Below are 16,838 nucleotides of genomic sequence, written 5' to 3'. Positions count from 1 at the left end.
AATAATTTTGAGACTTTAATTTCATCAAAGTTTTGCTCATTTTGCAGAAATCCTTAGAATCAAGCAAATTGTCAAAGCAATCCCAAAAACCAAAGGCAAGATCCCTTCTCTCATTTTATAATTTAGTAATCTAATTTTACATATCTTAAACCCAAACCAATAGATACAATGAATGGATAGAATTGCTTTTAGCCTTCTTACCCTTCTGATTCTTTGAATGACAAAAAAGGTTTTTCTAATTCATCTTACACGCATGTGAAGGATATGGGAGAGTAAGCAGTTGACGAGGAAAACAAAGAGTCAAAGTTGAAGTTTCTGCTCTTTCTGAACTTCGAAGTCCTCAGTCTCCACTCCACTCTCTTCCACAACAACGATATTGCTCAAAACATCAACTCCTTCAAGATGGTCACTCTCTTTCTCTCTCTTCGACTAATTCCATTTTAGTACGAATGGCATCAAATATCTGTGAATCGTTTTAACTTTTATTTAGTTTTACTAATTCATGAATGTGTGAATTGCTTTTAGTTTGAGTATTGTTGGTTTCAAAAGCAAATTTGGATTATAAGAGTCTATTATAAACCTAAGAATTTTTTAAATTGACTGGGTTTGTTAGTTCGTTTACTCATTAATTTTTTAATGTAATTCCTTACTATGATTTCATAGCCGATAAAGCACATCTCAGGGTCCCTAAAAATTGAAACTTCTATTGCAGTTCTTGTGAATTAAATCTGAGTTTTTGGAAAAAAAAGTTTGATTTCTTGACTGAATATTACTTAGTATTGGATTTGCATTTTAAATTTTTGTATGGTAGTTGTTTTTATAGGTTGGTAGAATGGCAAGCGAGTCTGTGAAACCGAAATAGAGTCATTATAGAGGGGACTACACCTTTGGATTTCACAAAGCATGGGTGTGTGCCATTTAATATGAGGATTCTCTTCGGTTCCTTTTATTTTTCTTTTTGTTCATTAGCCCACCATAAAGCTTAAATAAAATACAAATTATTGATATTGAACCATACTTTTATTTTGTTGTTTTGTTGTGATTGTTTAATACCTAGAACATGCTGCTTCTTTTTTGACTACTATCCCATTTGGTTATACAAGTTGAACATCTGATATCTATGTTTTGAATATATTATATAGATACAGATCAGTGGAGATAAAAGAAGATATCATATCTTTTTTATGTTTTGCTGATATAATGCATGCATATTCTTCAAAAAATTAGGTTCCATTCTTCTCTTTACAAGCCATGACCTACCAGTTTAAAGCCTTTGTTGTGTATTATTGTGATTAACTCAAGTGAGCAATGATGAAATAAAGACATTATGGTTGTTGATTGTAACATCTATTTATTTTCCTTTTCAAGTGTTATGGAAACTAAGAATTAGTTTTGCCAATGAAGCTTACAATTGTTTACCATAAACAATCCATCTTGGCAAAGCTAATAACTTCCAAGTAATAAGGTCTAGCTATGATTGCTATTGGACTCACATTGAATTCTCTTGATCAACCTGTTCTTTTTAATTATGCATGGAATAACAAAAACAATAGAACTTATACATTGATTGTTTAATCTATTGAGTTTTTGTATGCTTTTTGGTCAGAACTTAGTTTACTTTTACCTTTTCTAAATGCATCAATATATGCACGACTTCTGGAATGTTTATTGCTTTATCCTAGAATTTGTTCTAGGTTATTTAGCTTGGATATGACTTTTTATTTCTATATTGCATTTTGATTTACTAGATATGCCTGTTGTGGGGAAATAACTTTTGAAAAGATATAAATAGAGAGAAATTCCCGTGTCATCGATGATGGAACTTATATTGCAATTGATATTTTTTGAAGGTAAAGATTGCAACATCTATGTTATTTAACAAAAATAAAAAAAAATAAAAAAAAAAAGATTATAATATCTTCGATTTGAATTTATAAAAAACCTGTGGCTATTCATTCCATTATTGGTACTTTATTCTTAGTCTTTTTACTTTCATAGATGTGGTGTTTACAAATTATTTGATTCCAAAAAAATTTGTCACTGACAAACATTTAATAATTAGTAGTTAATGACCGTTAGCTTATTTGGTTATTTGCATATGTACAACTTTGAACAATTTTTAAGACTCTCACTTACAACTGTACTTCTATCAACTTTCAACAAATAAATTTTCTCAATTAAATTCATTAAAACCATTGTTCAAATTTTCCTTATATGTTTGTATGGTGTTTTCTATCAAAAGGCACTCGGATTTTGAAAAAGGTTTCAAATTGCTGGTTTTTAGTGAGTGAATAGTTTTGTATTACTAAAATAATTTAATTTTCTATTTAATTATAGATTTTTTTTGGAGGTTTGTTCAATGAATTGTATTTCTTCCTAATGTATTATATAATATTATATATTGTGGTACATGTTATATACTCAGGAGCTTTTCCGTGCATTGCACGGGTTAACGACTAGTTGTTTTAAATTTTGGGAGTGTACCCAAACTTTGATAACTCCACCAGGGTGAATTTTTCTTTGTATATAGGATCAGCAAAGTATTGTGACTAATGAGTATTGAGGCATATCAGTTGCACCTCATCCGGCCATACCCTCAGGGGGCGTTTGGTTTGATTGATGCTACATTACATTGTGATGTTAGATTATAGAAATATTGCATTACTATATTTGGTTCACTAGATTCATTACTAATATATCATTGCTTTGTTATTGCAATTTTTACAATGAATTTCCAAAAATTTCCATCTAAAACTTAAAGTAACTACATAAGATTTTATTTTTAAAACAAAATAATTGAACAGAATTTTATTTCACTTTCCTCTTCTTTCTCACCAACCAAACACCCCAATATCCATAAGAAATTAAATAAATTTCTCACTTTCTTGCAATTTCTCACAAACCAAACAATACAAAGCAACTAAACAACATTCTATTTTACTTGCCACTTCGGCTTCAGGGTTTTTAAGCTAGATGCCAAATTTACTTAAGAATAAGGTATTAAGTAAATGTCGAGAAGATGAATTTTCTAGTTTCCAAATTGTTGTAGCAGCATTGAACGCCAGTATGACAATCGCCAATTTCCTTTTCACTAGTAACATATATGTCACTTGATTTATTTGATGTTGCTAGATATCTGTATACGGCATACATTTGAAGGTAATACTCAAATTTGAAATATATGAGTTACTGAATAAATCTCTAATTTACTATAATTTTTTCTTTTTTCAATTAGAATCATTAGTTAAATATATTTAACTTTCACAATTTGAGTAAATATTCAAAATCATTGTCAAAAGCTGCCGTTTTTCGTTATCAGTTGTTTACTTCACTAGGCTCAAATTCATCTGGTATTGAGCTTAGGATGACAGTGATGTTCTTTTTGTGCCTTTGGTTTTGATGGGGCAGTAAAAATATAGATATATAGATTATTCTCATGAAATTCGTACAATGAGGACTAGAGCTCTCTCAGACTACTCATCCTCTTATTGGTACAATTACATTTCAAAATCAAACCTTTACATCAGGAGGTAGGAGGACAAACTCAAGACTACAGGTAGCCAATATGCTGTAGTCTTCACGTCAGAATTCGTATACAAGACTAATGAAACAGAGAGGTTCATGTATGTGCATGGAGCCGCTAGCAAGTCCGTGTGAAAGGGGCATAGCGTGTCTCCTAGGGCCTAGGCCATGAAGTAATTTCACAGAAGCTTCACTCTGGCACAAACGTGTCAAAGTCACCAAGTCCGTGTGCGGCGGACACAATCTTAAAGTGCCCCGACCATGAAGTAATTTGACTGCCTTTACCCCGAGTCTTCCTCTTGCACAAACGCGTGGAGCCAGCAGGTCCGTGTGAGAGGGGCACAATGTGTGCTAGAGAAAATTATTGGATGCTCCCAGAGAGCACGGAAATGTGGTGCTATTTCCCCTCACATTGTTGGTAGATCCTACTATGAATTTAGCAAAATTTATCATGAAAGTGAGAAGGGGGAAAACCAAATTACTGTGCTCTGAAAACATCTAATAATTCTAAATAATATGAAATAATTGCATCTCAATAAACTAGATTCACAATTAATTTCTTCTTTATTCTACATCAATTACAATCTCTCAAATTTGTAATTATAGAAGAAATTGATTTCAACCAACTAGTCTTTCTCCGTTAGATTGTATGTTCTTATTATATTATTTATGCTTATAAAATTTCAAGAAGTTCAAAAATCAATTGCTATGTCATCAAACAAATATTAAAATTTCAAATTTTTGTGATTTAAAATTGTGTATAAAATTAAAGTAAGTGCATTGATTGAATAGTAAATAATATTCGATTTGAACAAAATTTAATATGCATTTTAAGAACATAAGGAACATGAAATTCAACGGTTAGATTTTCAAAATTTACACCCAAAAAAGAGATATATGAGAAGTTTGAAGAGTTTTTCTCTAAATTAGTTTGGAGAGAAACTTTGTTCATCTGAGACTACTCATCAGCTGTACGATTAATTACAATTCAACTATTTCATCTAGATCAGAGGCAGGAGATACTCAAGACTAGCAAGTAGTCCTTTTCCTTTTCCATAGTGACTAGTAAGTAGTCCTCCTCTTTATTTATTAATATTTTTTTTAATAATAATAAGACAAGTAAGTAGTCTTGAGTAGTTAATATGCCTTAGTGTCACCGCCTGAGGTGATGGTTTACCATTGTTTTTTGCCAAATGTTTTCGTGGGTTCGTACTAGATCTTGGATTCTACTTCTACAATGAGAAACCCTAACGGAGTATTGGTGAAACATTGGCTTAGTGCTCATTGATGCCTTGGTAGTGCTTGGGTAACTATGGTTCACTAAATCCAACAGATAAAATGCTATTATTGTCATGTGTAGGTAGGAAAAATATAGTTTGAAATTTAAATTAAATGTTCTATTTTTCAGGTCAAATTGTTTGATTATTACATTTTTTTCAAAGTGATATTTCTCATTGTTGTCATAGTCCATCATCATCATTATTATTATTATTTTATTGTCAATGCTCTTCTCTTTTAACACACACACACACACACATATATATATATAGAACTTAGGATAACTAGTAACCTCTTACTTTAGGGTTATAGAAAATTGTTGTAAAATTTATTACACCTTGACAAAAGATTTTACTTGAAATGTATTAGAAACAATTATTGTTTATTTTCTTTATTTATTTATTTTTTGATGCATTGGAAGTTTTATTTGTAGATACTAATTAATTTAATCTTGATTCTTTGTATAATTCTTATTATTAATGGACAAAATGTTTATTGTTCTTACTTTGGCCATCCTAAAATAAAATCTGGGTTCCGTTCCATTCTCGACAGTACCCTAATTAAATTGGTTTTAGCCTTTCCAAAATTGCATGGTTTATTAATTGTTAGTGAAAGGTTGGGCGCTATGGATGGGAAGCTCGACATAGTCAAAAGATGAAGGAAGGATGACTAGTTATAAAAAGAAAAGGAAAATTTTTTAAAAAGAGAGAGAAAAAAAAAGTAATAAAAATGTAGAAAAACTGTGAAAATCCGATTGCAAGCGAAAAGTTGGCTAACAAAATAGAAAATATAAAATTTAACCAGAAAGTTTATGAATGGAAGCTTGTCTTTCTTCACAGTTGATGATAAATTATTTGGGCCTAATAAATTTCTCATTCCTTCAGCATTATCATCATGGTAGTACATGAGATTTGAGTCTGATAGACACTTGAGAGTGTATGAATGGAAACAAAAGAGTTTAGAGTGGAAGGAAGTGGCTGATCTTCTCACGGCAGATATTGGTAACTGTGGTTACCCTACGGTTTGCGACGGTTATAGTATTTGCTCGAACGGCAAGTGTAGTTGTCCTGAACCCAAAGATGATAGAAGATATTTTAAGCAAATCAATGACAGTCGGCCTGAACGTGGGTGCTCCTTAGTTACTCCCTTATCTTGTGAAGCTTCCATAAATCAGTACTTTTTAGAGCTCACGAACATCACCTCGGTAACTTTTAGACAAGACCTTGTAGTTGATTCAGAGAGTTGTAAACAAGAATGCATAAAAAATTGTTTGTGCAAAGCTGCTATTTTCTAGAAGTACACTTGGAGTTCCTAGGTTGGGGACTGCTACTTATCATTCCAGAATTTTTCACTGAAGCACGCGGAGGTGAAAGATAGTTATACGAGTACAGCATACATTAAGGTGCAGACTGTCCCACCAGAGCAGAAAAACCATGGAAAGAAAATAAAGATTCTAATGAGGCTGAGGAGTATTATTAGATCATGTACTGGGAATGCCCACAAGATACTCTTTTGCAGATTTGCAAGCAATGACAGAAAATTTCAAGAAAAACATCGGTGGAGGTGGATTTGGCACAGTTTTTGAAGGGACTCTAATTGATGGCACTATAGTTGCTGTGAAGCGTCTACATGGCTTCAATCAAATCAAGAAGTCATTTCTAGCTGAGGTTGAGACAATTGGCAGCATTCATCATTTCAACTTGGCAAGATTGATTGGATTTTGTGCTCAAAGCTCTCATCGACATCTTGTTTACCCGTACATGTCTAATGCGTCTTGGGATAAATGGATTTTCCACAAAATCGACGGGTTTACTCTGGATTGGCATAAGAGAAAGAAGATCATTCTAGACATAGCAAAGGGACTCACTTATCTCCATGAAGATTGCAGTAAAAAAATTGCTCACTTAGATGTCAAACCTAAGAATATCCTCTTAGATGAGAATTTTAATGCAAAAGTTGCCAATTTTGGTTTGTCTAAACTCATTGATTGAGACCAGAGCCAAGTTGTAACAACCATGAGAGGAACTTTTGGCTATTTGGCTCCAGAATGGTTGAGCTCAATAATAACGGAGAAAGTAGATGTCTATAGTTTTGGAGTTGTGCTATTGGAAATTAATATTGTGTGGACGGAAACATTTTGATCGTTCTCAGTTGGAGGAAGCAATGCATTTTCTAGGATTTTTCAAGGAAAAGTTACAAAAGAAGCAACTATTGGATTTGGTTGATAAATACAGTGAAGATATGCAAATTACATGGAGCAGAAGTTGTGGATATGATGAGGGTTGTTGCTTGGTGTTTGCAAAGTGATTTTACAAAGAGACCTTCCATGTCAGTGGTTGTTAAGGTTTTAGAGGGTGTTGTGGATGTTGAAGAAAACCTAGATTATAATTTCTGCAATCCACCTATTCCAAACCCAAGAGCAAGAGTCATGTATAATGAAGTAAATGTTGGTAGTGCCACTGCTTTATTGGATTCAGTTTTATCAGGACCACGGTGACTATTGGCAAAAACATTTATCTTTGTTGCATGATGAGTGAGCTAATCTGTTTTGGAATAAATTAATTTGTTCCAGTAGTGATTGAATTTCCTAGTTTCCAAATTGTGGGAGCAGGTTTGAACCCAAGTATGGCAATCGGCCCTGACTACTCTTATCTTTGATATATTTGTCACTTAATTTATATGATTTTGCAACAAATATGTGTACGACATACATTTGAAGGTGATAGATTAAATCTTTCATTTGCCATAATATATTTTTATTTTTATGAATCTTTAGTTAAGTATGTCTGACTTTCGCGAGTTCAGTTAATATTCACAACCTTTCTCAAACTCTGCAGTTGTTCGTTATCACTTACTTACTTATCACCATGCTCAAATTCTTCTGGTGTATGAGCCTAGAACGATAATGATGTTCTTTCAAGTCTTTGGTTTAGATGGGGCAAGAAAAGTAATTGGATTAGGTCGTTGGTCAGAGTCCTCGGACACGGTCAAACCCTCATTGTGTTCCTCTTGCGTAGCAGGACTGTGTATCGTGTGAGAGGGCCGCAACGTGTCCCCTAGGCCAGAAAGTTAAGTAGTTTCACACCCAAGTCTCCCTCTTGCACAAAGGTGTGGAAGTCAGCAAGTCCATGCGCAAAGGGCACAATTATGGTGCCCCTGACCGTGAAATAATTTCACCCAGCTCTTTCCCTCTATCTCCAAAATAAACTGGTCAAACTGCATACACAGGAATTCTAGATTACATGACTATGCAAGGTCAAGTATATACGTTACTTCCCGCGTCTTCCCCTATCAATACATCTCTTTAAAAATAATAAAAATGGTCGGCTAAATGGGTGTTTTTAAAAAAATTGTTAATTAGCTATTTTAAAAATGTTTTGATTTTATTTTTATAGAAAATATAGAAAGCTTTAATAAACATTGGTTACTTTTTTTTTCATAATAATTTCTAAAAATACTTTCTAAATTAATGCTTTTAGAAATCAATTCTTCTTTAAAAAAAAAAAGTAATAATAATAATAAAATCAATTAGTATCATTTTAAGCTTTTAAGGTTGACCTGATCTTTTGTAAGTTTCTTGACGCAAAACGTGGTTAAATCTTTCTTTACTTATATATATATATATATATTTTTTTTTTTTGTTACAGTAGTTGTGTTTTGTACATCTATATGTCAAACCTATTTTCTTTTTCCCCTCTCTAACATTGCATAGTGAAATAATGGAGATAAATGAAAGTATGAAAAAAATATTTAATCAGTAAAAAATGACATACTATCTAATGTTTTTTTAATTGAAATCATGATTTTAGTTAAAAAAATGTATGCATGGTGTACATTAGTATTTATCATTAAAGTAATGAGAAATATTATATCCACAATATTTTCACAATAAATTCTAAATAACAATTTGTTACAGGTTTTTATTAGTAAAATAAAAAATTAATTTTAATTGTAAGTTCAACATGATAGCGATTCCACCAAAAAACAAAAAACTTAATATCAACATGATATCGATGTGAAACTTAGCACATACATCAGCAACAACCCACACACGTCCAGATCTGGAGTACGAGAGTCATCCCCTCCCCATTTCTTTATCTACTTTACCTTCCTTCTAGCACCGTGTGTTACAGACAATGGGTATAAGCTGGGTTTGGTGTGGTGTTCTTCTTTACCTTGTTCTTTTTCTAATACCTTTTCCCAACTTAGTGACAGCTCTGCCTCAGGGTTATCTTAAAGCAAGCCCCTCTACTTCATGGACCAACAGTCTCTCTGCTCCCGATTCTGTCAAGTTCAGAGACGGGTCAACAGTAAGAATCATCCTTACCAGTGGATCCTCTGGCCTAGTATTTGCTTGTGGCTTCTTCTGTAATCAAACCTGCAAGGATTATCTCTTTGCCATTTTTTTTCTGTATATTGACAAAGTTGGCATGGGCAAAGTTCGCGAGGATGTTGGTCCGCGGGTTGTATGGTCTGCTAACCAAAAGAATCCAGTCAGCATTAACGCGACTTTGCAGCTCAGTTCAGAAAGAGGGTTGGTATTGCAGGATGCCAACGGAACTATAGCTTGGTCAACAAACAGCAGCAGCAAATCTGTGGCTGGCATAAACATGACTGAGGCAGGCAACCTCATACTCTTGGATGAAAATGACGCAGCAAGTTGGCAGTCTTTTGATCACCCAACCGACTCACTGGTTGCTAGGCAAACTTTGGACGCAGGGCAGAATCTCACTAGTGAAGGAGGATTATTTGCACTCTCTGTCACTGGTGAAGAGATGTTATTTTCCTTCAATTCTAATCCTCCAATAACCTATTACTCAGGTTCTTCTTCTATTGATCTCAGGGATGACTTCAACACGTCAGCTTCTTTAGAAGTTTATTATAATGGATTAAGTTTATATCCGTATATATATGATGGATCATATTTCTACCCTCAATTGCAGAGTTTGCAGTATGTCAGATTAGGGGCTGATGGACATTTGAGAAGGTATGCGTGGCAAAAACAGAGTTCAGAATGGAAGGAAGATGATATTCTCAAAGAATATCTTGATTACTGCGATTACCCAATGGCATGTGGCAATTATGGTATTTGTAGAAACGCCCAGTGTAGTTGCCCTGTTCCTAAATCAATAAATGGGACAACCTATTTCAAGCTAACCAATGGCACTCTGCCTGACCGTGGGTGCTCCCTAGTTACTCCTTTGTCTTGTGATGCTTCCCAAAATCAATTCCTTTTAGCTTGCCAGAACGTAACTTACTTTAGTTATATTAGAGAGCTCCAATTTACAGATTTAGAGGGTTGTAAGAAGGCATGCTTAAAAGTTTGTTCGTGCAAAGCTGCTATTTTACATTCCTATAGTCAGAATCACTTTTTAGGGGATTGTCATTTACTATCGGGAATTTTATCACTGAAGAGCGGTAACAGAAACAGTAGTGGTGATCTTATTCTTGCCGCTTCCATGTACATCAAAGTGCAGAATCTCCCAAGGGCAATTCCTTCCCGGCGGGGAAAGAAAAGAAATCGGTTTGTAATAATATTGGGATCCAGCCTTGCATCTTTTTTTGGTCTGTTTCTTTTAATTGGAATCTTAGTTCTTTTATTTAGGAAGAATAATGATTCTGACGAAGCTGAGGAGTATTATTTAGATTATGTACCAGGAATGCCCACAAGATATTCATTTGAGGATTTGCAAGCCATGACAAAGAATTTCAGTAAGAAGCTCGGTGGAGGTGGGTTTGGCACAGTTTTTGAAGGGTCTCTAATTGACTGCACTAAAATTGCTGTGAAGCATCTTAATGGTATTAATCAAATCAAGAAATCATTTTTAGCTGAGGTCGAGACAATTGGCAGTATTCATCATTTCAACTTGGTAAGATTGATAGGGTTTTGTGCTCAAAGATCTCATAGACTTCTTGTTTATGAGTACATGTCTAATGGGTCTTTGGATAAATGGATTTTCCACAAAAATCATGAGTTTAATTTGGATTGGCATAGGAGGAAGAAGATCATTCTTGACATAGCAAAGGGACTCACCTATCTCCATGAAGATTGCGATAAAAAGATTGCTCATTTAGATGTAAAACCTGAAAATATTCTCCTAGACGAGAATTTTAATGCAAAAGTTGCTGATTTTGGTTTGTCTAAATTGATTGATCGTGACCAGAGTCAAGTTGTAACAATCATGAGAGGAACTCCTGGCTATTTGGCTCCAGAATGGTTGAGCTTAGTAATTACAGAGAAAGTAGATGTTTATAGCTTTGGAGTAGTGTTGTTGGAAATATTGTGTGGACGGAGACATTTTGATCGTTCTCAGCCTGAGGAAGCAATGCATTTGCAAGGACTTTTCATGGAAAAGTTACAGAAGAAGCAGTTGTTGGACCTGGTTGATAAGTACTGTGAAGATATGCAATTACATGGAGCAGAAGTTGTGGATATGATGAGGGTTGCTGCTTGGTGTTTGCAAAGTGATTATTCAAAGAGGCCTTCCATGTCAATGGTTGTTAAGGTCTTGGAGGGTGTCATGGATGTTGAAGAGAACATTGATTATAACTTCTGCAATCCACCTATTCCAAACACAAGAGCAAGAGTCATGCCTCCAGAAGTAAATGTTGATGGTGCCACTACTTTATTGGATTCAGTACTATCAGGACCACGGTGACAATTGACAAGAACTTTTATTTTTTTTTCGCATGAAGAATGAGGTAATCTCAGTTCTATAATAAGTTCCTTCCCGTAATGATTGAATTTTTTAGTTTTCCAAATTGTTGTAGCAGCTTTGAACTCCTACCTGGCAGTCGCCAGTACTTCTCAATCTGTAACATGTTTGTCACTCAATTTATTTGATGTTGCTAGATACCATATATATATTTGATGGTGATATTTATGATTATTGAATAAATCTCTCATTTACTATAATTTGTTTATTTTTTAATTTAAATTTAAATTTAAATAATCATTAGTGAAGTATATCTAACGTTAGCAAGTTCTGTAGTTTTTCGTTATCAGTTTTTAACTTCACCTGGCTCAAATTCATCTGGTTTGGATGAGCATAGGATGATAGAGGTGTTCTTTTTGAGACTTTGGTTTGGATAGGGGCAAAAAAAATCTAGAATTTGTTTACATTCCACCGTTCATGTAAGATTTACAATGAAAACTAAACAAATGGGCACAATTATGTACAATTTACATAAACATTAGATGTTAACCAATAATTTTCCTTTCATAAAATTCATACAGTGAGGATAGAGGACCAGTCCTCTCTCAGACTACCCATACTCTGGGTAAAATTACATTTCAAAATCAAATTTTTTCATGAGGAGGCCGGAGGTCAAACTCAAGACTAGTAAGTAGGCAATATGGTGTAGTCCTCACGTCAGAATTTGTATACAAGACTAATGAAGCAGAGAGGATCACGTTTAATACCTCATTCCCTTGCAGTTTCCCTCCTGCACAAACGTGTGGACTGGTCTTAGAGCCAGGTAGACCGTGTGAGAGGGGCATAAAATCTCATTGGATCTTCCCCTTTATTTCTTAAATAAACTGGTCAAACTTTAGACACAACGGAATCCTATATTATATGACTATGCAAGGTCAAGTACATATACATTATACATTCTTTACTTTCCCTTAGTTATATAGCTTCTTCCACTATCAACACGTGCCATTGGAAATCATTGTACCTTTGAAGTTTAACTTACTCTCTATTACGTAAGTTTGAATTGACACAAAACCATGGTATGATGGCATCGTCTTCAAATCAATGGGATGAAATTAACTACTATATATGTAGATAGAAAAAAAAAATTAAATGAATAAATATTTCCTTGCGGGAAACTGAGGAAGTATATTCAAATTGAATCTATTAGGTATAATTGTGTAAGCCTTACTATTTGGATTGTTCTTACTTCTTATACGCAGATTTATCTGTCTATTTGGCATTTAAACTCTACTAATTTGTTCAATATACAACATCTCTTTTCCTCATTTTTTTTTCGTATTCTGTAGAATAGCTCTTTTTACAGTAACCTGCGGAAGGAGGTACTTGGTGACCTTTTAACGGTTTAACCTCATATTAGCAGAGGACAAAAGGCACTAATTAATCTTGCTAGAATATGAGCCTCTGTCACTGTGCTTGCATTAATACGAGACACCATGCTTAATCACCTATTAAATGTCAAATCAACATAGAGAGTAGCCGCACCTATTTAAAAAGCATTAGACACTTGCAAGGTGACATTAAATTTTTACATATTTCATCAACATATTAAACTGTGTCTAATGTCTATGTAATTGTTCTTATGTAGGTACAACATCACTTCAGTAAATTTCTAAGTTTTTGTTGTATATTTTAACAATTTACTTCTTTACACAGATTTCAGCTACTTGCTTTGTTACGCAATCTTGCATATAAGTTGAGATGTCCCACAGCTTTTGTGAAGGAAAACGCATTAGTATACATACTAGTCTCCGTTTGAGATGACTCGCACACATTATTTTGCTAATATAAAAATTGTCTACATAAAACCTTATCTTCAAAATTAGCCCCATCAAACTACCTTTAGCAAGACTGCTGATGAGCACTGACTTGTTCAAACTTCAAACTTGGGGGAGATGTTTGAGCATCAATCAAAGATACCTCTTTTATGGAACACTTCTGTAGAAGCCTAGAACCTCCAACCTCAACAAAAGTCTTTTAATCAATCATAACATTTATGTTTTATTATTACACTATTCTTAGGCGCACAATATATGACTTTTTCTACAACATAATGCATACTTTTTCTTTGGGACTTCCTAATAATGCATACAACCAGTCGCCTGTCTTCAAATTATTATGTCCAATATATATATATATATATATATATATATATATTTTAAGTATACATTAGGAGACCTTATTTTATCTTAATGAAGTTCAATATTTAACCTGAATAATGTTAGAGACAAAATTGTTCATATTTACATTTTTTCTACAACCATTGTCATGATCTGATGTGATTGGAACAAAATCACTTTATTGGGTTCTATTTTATGAAAAACAAGGTACAAAATGTTGTGCACCTGACTTATCTTTGTAGCATTATTTCATTCCAATTGACATTGGACAGTGGACTCTTGTGATATCTTTATCTTGAGCTCATTTGCTCTCCTTCAGCATCATCTCGCATCATAGATAGCAATGGTTGTCAGCTTAAATCTTCACATCCTTTGTCTTCTGCTTTCTTCTTCGCTTCTAATCAATGCCCAGATTGTTGAGATTCCAGTTGCCAATCTATCCACATGGATCAATAGCCCATTAGACAGCCCGAATACTTCAAATTGGGATGGTCTGAGGACCGTCCTTCTTAGGGGAAGCTTTGGACCTCGCTTTGTCTATGGCTTCCTCTGTCAATTCCGGAATGGTACTTGCTTTTTTACTGTCTCTATATTCCAAACCCGCACAGGTGTCAACCCTCCTTTCATAGAATCCTTAGAAGCAGTGTGGACTGCAAAAAGGAACACACCTGTCAAAATTAATGCAACACTGCAACTCTCTCAAGAAGGAGACTTGATCCTAAGAGATGCTGATGGCACTTATGTTTAGTCTACAAATACAACCAGTATGTCCGTTTTAGGTTTAAACTTAACTGAGGAGGGAAACCTCGTGCTCTTTAGCAGAAACAATGCTGTGGTCTGGCAGTCTTTTGATCATCCGACAGATTCTTTACTTCCAGGGCAGAGGATGGTGTCTGGCCAGAAACTAATAGCAACAGAATCAGCATGGAATTTGACTGAAGGTTTGTTATCTCTTGCTTATAAAAATGAAGGTTTGGTTGCCTATGTTGATTCCAATACCCCCCCCCTCCCCAAAAAAAATTTATTATCAATCCTTGAGTATTGTAAACAGTGCTATATATATGAATGGTAGTTTTTCAGAGTTTAATTTTGCTCCCGTATCTTCAGCTCAATTCATAAGGTTTGATTCTGATGGGCATTTGGGGGTTTATGAGTAGGGAGGGTCAAGTTGGAAACAGGTTTCTGAACTACTTCTTTATTTAGGAGCATGTGGCTATCCATTTGTTTGTGGAAATTATGGTATATGTTCAAATGGGCAGTGCAGTTGTCCTGGAGCAGATGATACAACAAATTTGTTCAGACAAGTCGGTGGTAGGCAACCCAATCTTGGGTGTACAGCAATAACACCCATTTCTTGCAATTCTTCTGAGTCTCAGAGCTTTCTCGAGGTCATGGACCTCTATTACTTTTCTTACAGATTCAGCATTGACATTAACAATACAGATATGGAGACTTGCAAACAGGCCTGTTTGAAGAACTGTTCAGGCAAACTCGCTCTATTTCAATATAAATCGAATGCATCAAGTGGTGATTGCGTTTTATTGTCTGATGTGTTTTCGACCATCAACAATGAACAAATGTATTATTACTATAACACTTCTGCATTATTTAAAGTGCAGAACACTACACAGGATTCCTCAACCATTTCTCCCAAAAATAGAACAAATCAACTTGCAATCATAATGGGATCAACTCTAGGAGCTGTCTTTGGTGTCTCACTGACAGTCGGCATCTTCTTCTTTCTTCGATTTACAAAGGATTACAAAGAAATTGAGGAAGATTATCTTGACCAACTACTGGGGATGCCTACTAGATACTCTTATGAGGACTTGAAAAGTGCAACCAATAATTTTAGCAGCAAGCTGGGGGAAGGAGGATTTGGTGCAGTCTTTCAAGGGACCCTACCAAGTGGCATAAAAGTAGCTGTGAAATGTCTTACTGGTTTTGGTCAAGAGAAGAAGTCATTTTTTTGCAGAAGTTGAGTCCATAGGCAGCATTCATCATGTCCATTTGGTAAGATTAATTGGATTCTGTGCTGAAACATCGCACAGGCTATTAGTTTATGAGTACATGTGCAATGGATCCCTAGATAAATGGATCTTCTACAGAGACCAAAAGCCTCCTCTTGATTGGCAAACCAGAAGGAACATTGTCCTCAACGTAGCCAAGGCACTATCTTCATGAAGAATGCAGGCAGAAGATAATTCACTTAGATATCAAGCCCCAAAACATCCTTTTAGATGAAAATTTCAATGCAAATGTTTCAGATTTTGGGCTGTCAAAGTTAATTGAGAGGGACCAGAGCCAAGTTGTAACAACCATGCAAGGAACACCAGGCTATATGGCTCCTGAGTGATGAATTCAGGAATCACTGAAAAGGTAGAAGTGTATAGCTTTGGTGTTGTGGTCATGGAAGTATGCTATGGGCAAAAAAACATGGACTTATCTCAGCCAGAGGAGGATATGCACTTATTACCTTTTCAAGATAAAAGCAGAGGAAGGACAACTTTTGGATATGGTTGATAAGTCTAGTGAGGATATGCAGTTATATGGAGCAGAGGTAGTGAATATGTTAAGGGTCACCGCCTGGTGTCTGCAAAGTCATTTTATTAGGAGGCCTTCTATGTCAGTAGTTGTTAAGGTATTGGAAGGTGTGATGCATGTGGAAGATAACTTGGATTATAACTTTTCAAGTCCACCAGCATTGAGAGAAAAAACAGCAACTGTTCATAATGAGGGGGCAGTTGAGGCTGCAACTCCATTACTACCAGAGGAATTATCAGGACCGAGATGCAAAGGGGTTCTATAAGTAATTCATGAATGACTTATGTAATTCTGGATGTAATTGTGATTGTGCCGGTATGCCTTTTTCTTTGTTTGGGCTGATTTATTTTTCTTTATTTTTTGTTTTCTTCTTTTTGTTTTTCAAACTACAAATTATCCTCTTATATGATCATTTCACCTTCATCATGTTCATCAATGGATGGGTTTTCTTTCTTCTTTCTAGTTAAATATCAGTTATCTATATTCCAGATGCTACTTGGTTCAATAGTCAAGGCACATGCTACAAACTATGCATAAGACATGACAAAATAAATAAGTTCAAATTCTATAAGGGAACTGAACATACAATTCAGGGTGGAAATTTTCATTGCATTTCAAAATTGCGCCATAAAGTCTGTTGAAGTAGAAAGTAGCAATA

At 34.7% G+C, this 16,838-nt stretch overlaps 1 protein-coding gene and 2 pseudogenes across 1 annotated transcript; all 3 read left to right on the top strand.

Annotated features, from left to right (window-relative positions):
• The first annotated feature begins 5,704 nt into the window (after positions 1-5,704).
• LOC112016774 (G-type lectin S-receptor-like serine/threonine-protein kinase SD2-5) lies at positions 5,705-7,297 on the top strand (annotated as a pseudogene).
• Positions 7,298-8,844: 1,547 nt separating this feature from the next.
• LOC112016772 (G-type lectin S-receptor-like serine/threonine-protein kinase SD2-5) lies at positions 8,845-11,678 on the top strand. The gene has a single exon (XM_024049262.2). It carries the CDS (start codon positions 8,937-8,939, stop codon positions 11,457-11,459), a length of 2,523 nt encoding a protein of 840 aa, XP_023905030.2. The 5' UTR covers positions 8,845-8,936; the 3' UTR covers positions 11,460-11,678.
• Positions 11,679-15,116: 3,438 nt separating this feature from the next.
• Positions 15,117-16,589, top strand: LOC111995845 (G-type lectin S-receptor-like serine/threonine-protein kinase SD2-5; annotated as a pseudogene).
• Positions 16,590-16,838: the final 249 nt, after the last annotated feature.

Source organism: Quercus suber, unplaced genomic scaffold, assembly GCF_002906115.3.
Source record: "Quercus suber isolate HL8 unplaced genomic scaffold, Cork oak 2.0 scaffold_14, whole genome shotgun sequence".
Lineage (NCBI taxonomy): Eukaryota > Viridiplantae > Streptophyta > Magnoliopsida > Fagales > Fagaceae > Quercus > Quercus suber.
Note: the sequence above shows the minus strand (reverse complement) of the source record. Positions and strands in the feature narration are given on the sequence as shown.